The 6,620-nt window shown below is 37.5% G+C and overlaps 1 protein-coding gene across 1 annotated transcript in view; it reads right to left on the bottom strand.

The window, feature by feature from the left end:
- PDS5A (PDS5 cohesin associated factor A) overlaps positions 1-6,620 on the bottom strand; it is a 131,637-nt gene that overhangs the window by 34,261 nt on the left and 90,756 nt on the right. Inside the window, exons 20-25 of the mRNA XM_025210675.1 lie at positions 6,421-6,579; positions 6,137-6,205; positions 4,001-4,137; positions 1,816-1,939; positions 1,323-1,527; positions 682-796 (exon numbers count right to left, since the gene is read on the bottom strand). Coding sequence (XP_025066460.1) covers positions 682-796; positions 1,323-1,527; positions 1,816-1,939; positions 4,001-4,137; positions 6,137-6,205; positions 6,421-6,579 — 809 coding nt within the window. The remainder of the gene's footprint in view (positions 1-681; positions 797-1,322; positions 1,528-1,815; positions 1,940-4,000; positions 4,138-6,136; positions 6,206-6,420; positions 6,580-6,620) is intronic.

Raw genomic sequence — 6,620 nt, 5'->3', positions numbered from 1 at the left:
AGGAATCTCAAGGGAGAGTGCAACCCTACCATAAATGCTATTACAATATGCAAGAGAGAGAGAATGCTGTGAGTTACAAATAAAGCAGCACCTTGACCCACTTTCATCATTTCTCTCAGTTCCAAAAACTGTATTTAAAAAAGAAAAGAACTGTAAAATGCTTGCACATAGTAACTCTCTGAGTTTATTAGGGAACTTTGCAGCTATTGAAAACTGAACTGATCAGAAAAATAAATGTCATGGTACAAAACACAACCAGTTTCTATAAAGCTAAGGTTTAAATATGTAAAGCTATAAGGTAAAAAGTACTATATATTTATATTTCCATAAAGCTAAAGGAGCATAAAAATTATCTGTAATCTGGGGCACTGAGACGCATCTGACAATGTTTTGGTGGGTAAGTGGGCCTCAGTGGGATGATCTAAACTGATAACTTAAAATTAAGACATTTAATAAAACTAACAAAGTATTAATTACAATATTTGCTGAGACTATCCTACCATTTTGCTTTCAGAACACACTGCTAAACAAATTGCTGCCTTCTCCCTCTACATTATAACAGTAGAGATCTACAAAAAAAATTCCAAGAGAGGTCCTCTTTCTAATACCGATACCTTAATTTTTCAAACATGGAAAAACAGAATTCTGATTTCAACAATTCTTGACCGATTTGACACTTACTCTTTGATATCACGAAGTTGATCTACATCCTGAGGTTTTGTGAAATCTGGATCATGTGCCAGTAAGTGAATCATATAGGGTACTACGTATTCAGGCAGCAGGGATAACAACTTTTCTATAATAGTAAAACAAAAGAGTATAAACAACGCAAATATTTATAAGCAGAGAAGAAGAAAACCAGTCTGAGTTATTTTGTTTTTACACAAACATACAATGCAAATTTAAATTTATCCACATTTGTTTGCAAGATTAAATTTTAGCAGGTCATGAACACTAAATCTATTTCAACTTACTCCAGAAAGAAAAGGCTAAAACTTAAAAAGTTAGAACTCAAAAGTTTTATTTTTGTGCAAGATGAAACTGATTTGAATAGATACCACAATGACTACAGCACTAAACACAATTATATTTTAAAAACAATTATTGCCAGTGTACGGAAAAGTAATTTTTATAAAGAGGGTAAGGCCACTACGAGACAAAGTGAATGCTTGTTATACTATCCATCTTAAAAATAAGAAAAAATATTCCAAACATACTCTGTTGTGAAAAACGCCAGACAAGATTAATAGCTTAAGTTTTAAGAACTTCTTAAGTTTACTCTTCAACAATTATACTTTGAACAAATTTTACTACATACTAACCATTAGCCATTGGATTCTGCTTAATATATTCCCTTCGTATACTGATGTTTTTGAGCAAACACTGTCTGGCATGCGCTCTTCTCTCTTTCACAGGGTCTTTGGCACACAAAGCAAAGATTGCCATATATTCCAATGGGAGCAATAATTTCACAAGTGCTTTATGCAGTTTCTGAGCAAATATCTGCCTCACTTGATAACATTCATCCTGTAACAGCAAAAACATAAACAATATAGCAATAAGAGTTTTATCCTCTCAACATGATAAAAGAAAAACCTCAAACTGGGAGCAGTGAAATGGCATGATTTAAGAAGATTAATACACACAATGTGATATCTGAAGTGTTTGGAAAGACTTTTTTTTTTAAAGAAAGTTCAATGGTGAAAGAATATGTCAAATCATAATATCAGCAAAAGTTCTATGGTGAGGACTATGACTTAGTTAAACTAACAGTTCCTTCACAAATTACACCTTCATTCAAAAGCAGTTACTTACATTAATGACAAGTGCACAAAGCTGGAACTGTTCTGGGGTAATTATTTCATGGTAACAAGGCTCCTGTGCAAGTTTCATTATGGCACTACCAGCAGCTAGCCGTAGACGAGACATGTCAGATTTACTATAAAAAGAAATCAATACATTCAAATTGTTTGAACATCAAGTTTCCTTCTTTTATAAAGGACCAATCAATAAAAAAATTATCGCTATGACAGGTCTTAGGTTCTTAATCTAAATTTACCTGACTAGGAAAGAACAATTATGTAAAAATAATCTGTCATCTTTTGCCTTAATGTAAGTTCAATATTGTAGAGCAATAAAAGAGTTTAAATTTCTTTTGTTTTAACATCACTGTATACAAAACTGATTCCAAAGGGTTAACTGTGCAAGTTTGATTTGTAAATTGTTTTTCCTCTATGTAACATCTAGCATTTCAAACTTAGCTTCATTAAAAAAGGTTAGTTTGCTGAGACTTGTCAGAAAAACCATGCTTTTTTCATCCTAAAAAAAAATTGTCTAGGAGTTCTATTAGAATTTAGCTTATACTTTGGTTCTATAAAAAGCTTGGTACTGCAGTGGTCTAGGCTGAGGGAGAGGCACTTCAACCTTCCAGCCCATGGGCTGGATGAATGGTGCGAGGCCCATCCATGGGCCAGATCCTTGGGGCAGGGTCAGCACATGGGGTTGTTTTGTGGCTGAGATCATTTCTGTTATTTGGCCTGAAGGGCTCCCCATGGCTTAGATGACATAGCCCTGTGGGCTGGAGGTTGAGCACCACAAGTCTAGGTTAGTGGTTCTGAACCTTTTTAGACTCTCCTCAGCACGCCTCTGAGAATGCCAGGTCTTCGCTTATACTTGTTTTTTTTGACTATGGAAAAAGAACAGGGCAATTCTTCTGCTGCAAAGAACTAAGGAAGACCACAACAGGTCAGAATGTTTTTGACACTATGGATTGCTTTTTTAAATCTCTGGGTTTATCTTGTGAACCATGCAAGTGATTGCACACCTAAAAGTGTTAATATTGCATTACATTCTTAAAAGGATTTAACATCACCCTGGTTAGAATCACTGGTCTAGGCCTATTGCTCCACAAGACAGTGATCTAGAGAGGCTAATCCCATTCCTACTGATGTCAATAGGGTTCTGTCCATAATTTGTTTACAACATAGGATCCTTTTAGCAGGAATAAAAACTAGAAAGGCAGATATAACCGAAGTTAGAAAGAAGTAGCACAATGGTAATGTGTTACTTAAATTTCGATATTTAGACTTTGAACTTAACTAAGAGGACAGAACTAGAATATAGTTGCTTTAACTGTCCATTTCAATACATTTTTTAAGCAAAGCTAGCTTAATAGAACCATTATGTATCGCAATTAAACCTGAGGCTAACTCTATTTTCCAATTTCTGCTGCTGACTAGCTGCATTACTTGGTATTTTGCTTGGCTCATTTACAAAATAAGAATAAAACCCATCTCAGCAAGGATACTATTGGTACTCATTAATATTTGTGCAGTGTTTTAAAATCCTTGAAAGAAATGCATTACAGAAATGCAGTGTACTCTATCAATATTTCTTCACAATCAAAAGGGTAGAGTTTGCTTGAAGGATGAATGCTTAGACACTTGAAACAAAAGTTACAAAAATCCTGGAAGTGTAGAATCAGTTATATTTTTGCTATAGTTGTCTTTTCAGCCTGCCTATAATTCCCTACTGATATAGCATTTGAATGAAAGCCAAGAAAAAATATGAAATATTCCCATCCGAAGGAGCTCCAAAAGAAGTTGTTAAAGCACTAAATACATTGTCTGATCATTTAAATGTAAATAAAGGAAAGAAGTTCCTGGAAGTCTTTCATTCCTCATCTGATAAATAAAACAACTACAGTCCCATTTAGATTACTATCATAGTGATGATTAGTATGATAGATACTATCATAGTGTAACAGGTAAACAACACAAATGTGCTTTTTATATATGCTGGTTTACTGCTGTAATTAAATATCTTGATTGGCATCCATTTCTGCTACCAAATTATTCTATGTTCTGTAAGCATCTTAAAAACCTTCAAAACTCCTTCCTCAGCTACATGCCAGGGGGAAGAAGGCAAAACATGTATATATAATATTCAGTGAAATTCTACAGTGTTGAAAATATATGAAAAGAAAAAAACAAAATCTGACCTGATTCTCTTCTGTTCTGTCAAGTCTCCTTCACTGACTAGCATAGCTGATAATAACCGGAGTGTTGAATTTGCAGATTTAGACTGGTTGTTTTTCATACCCAATAGCCAACGTACCAAAAGTTTAATTGCTTGTACCTATTAAAAATAATCAGATGAAAAATAAATTATAATCTGTGCAAATGAATTAAATAGGAAACCAAAATCTATTGTAAACGCATTCAAATTTGAACAGACACCTGTTTAATGAAGTTCAGACATTTTAAAAGGAACAGAATGAATTGGTGATTGTTTTCATTCATCAAGGAAAAGCAGATGTGGTTTGTTGCTTGAGAGAAGGTTTTTTCAAGGACACAAAATAAAAAAAAGAATAGAAACACTGCAGAGAACATAAGAATGGGGAAGGAGGGCTCAAGTACAGGAAACAACAAAGAAGGTGAAAAAAACCCACCCATACAAGCTGCAGAAAGGATTCTGAAGGAACACACCACAAGAAAAAGCTTGTGGTGAAGTAAAAAGACTTAGAAGGATAGCAAGAATTGAAAAAGAGTCTGTTGACAAGGAGAAGTATCAGGATCCTGAAAAATGAAGATTAAACTATCAATGAAGATGAAGACAAAAGTTGGCGGAAAGCAAAACAGGATCTAAATGGTATCTGGGTGATTCTGTAGAACACTTGATTCAGTAGCAAAAAATAACAGAGTTGTTTTTAAGGATAGGAGATACCAGTGGAAATACTTTCTTTCACCTTTCAGCATGAAAAGATAAAAGAGAAGACAGTGATGGGAGAAAGTATAGAGATTTTCCTGTCCTAAGTAAAAAAAAAAAAAAAAAAAAAAAAAAATCTACTGATTTACAAAGTTTCTACCCAGTTGCTGATATAAATACATGTTTCACATTTTAACAAAAGTCTTCCTTGCAATACCATAATATTCAAGCTTTGATCAGACTGGCGGACAAGAGCATTTAGGGAATGAAGGGCAGCTGCTAAAAGATTAAGAATAGCAGCTAGATTTACATTTCTGAATTAGTCACAATTAGACTCACAGCAAATAGCTTATGAAGGTGAAATTTTAAGACTCTTGTCTTAGTATTTTCAACTTTATATGCCTATAGCAGGGGTAGGCAATGTTTTTTGGCCGGAGTGTCGAAAAACACCGTAATGACTACCTCGGAAGGTGCCACAGTGCTGGCATGGCAGAAAAACAAAATGAGGGCAAGGGGTACATGGCAGGATGCCCTGCTTGTGCCCCTTGCCCCCAACCCAAAGCCCCTGCCCCCCAGCCCGGGCCCTGTGGCTGCCAGCAGCTACCCCGGCTCTGGGTAGCTGCTGGAGCCCAGGCTGCTCCCAGCAGGTATTGCAGCATCCCAGCTGCCGGGACCCGAGCTGGCAGCAGCTCCCCAGAGCCGGGGCGGGCTGCAGCCGGGAGGCTCCAAACAGCTGTGCCGGGCTTTGGCACCAGCTCCCCATCGGCGCAAGCAGGCATGCCTCGGAGCGGGTGGTGGGGGCGGGACCTGAGGCAGTGAGGCTCATCACCTCTGTGCTGGGAGCAGGGGAGAGACCGGGACTGCACTGCCTCAGGCCCCACCCCCACCAACCACTTCAAGGCATGCCTGCTCATGCTGATGCGGAGCTGGTGCCAGAGCTCGGCACAGCTGTTCAGAGGCTCCTGACTGCAGCCGCCCCGGGGAGCTGCTACCAGCCAGGATCCAGGCTGCTCTCAGCAGGCAGCTGGGACGTTGCAAGCCCTGCTCGGAGTAGCCCGGGCTTCGTCACTGGCAGCAGCTTCCCAGAGCCAGGAAGCTGCGGTGTGCCAAGCAAAATGGCCTCGCGTGCCATTCTCGGCACACGTGCTAGGGGTTGCCGACCCCTGGCCTTTAGATTCATCAATTCATAGACCATGTGTATCATGGAAAAATTTCCACTGATTTTTCCAACAGCATGTGTGGTCCTCTAGAATACTGTGTCTCTATTACACAAAATTATTATTAAGTTATTATAAAAGACTAAAGAAAAAATAATCTGTACATTTTACTTGAAAAATTCTCTACTGATAGTTCTGAAATATCAATGGCATACTATCAAATAACTTCAGTCTTGTTAGGAATATCTTATTAATAGCTAGAAAAAATTCACCTTTGCTAGAACTTCTGGGGAAACCTCTTCATCAGGGGACCACAATTTTCCATTTTTTTCACCTGTTGACTAAAGGTATTTGTATGAGTTGAAAAACCAATTCTCACACACAAAGTAAAGTAAATATCAGAAACAGGACTATTTTATTTTAAACTCTATTAAATATAGCATTTTTCTGTGTGCCGTCTCACCGTATTATTGCTTCGTTGGCCTAAGTAACCTGTATATTATAAAAAGTGTAAATCAGCAAAGCAGAACTGTAAGGACTTAAAAATAAATCTTACCCTGTCATTCATTAGGAGATCTTTGACAATGAAATTTGCAACTACAGATTTCATCGGAGAAGCAAACTGGTCTGGAGCCAACATAGAAATGTGTCCCAATGAGACTAAAGGAGTTATAAGCTGCTCTGGTACATCAGCATTCAAACTTCTACTAAGAGGCTGAGAGGAAAAAAATCCATTCAAAATGGACAACACATTAG

The sequence above is a fragment of the Alligator sinensis genome, unplaced genomic scaffold, assembly GCF_000455745.1.
Source record: "Alligator sinensis unplaced genomic scaffold, ASM45574v1 scaffold246_1, whole genome shotgun sequence".
NCBI lineage: Eukaryota > Metazoa > Chordata > Crocodylia > Alligatoridae > Alligator > Alligator sinensis.
Note: the sequence above shows the minus strand (reverse complement) of the source record. Positions and strands in the feature narration are given on the sequence as shown.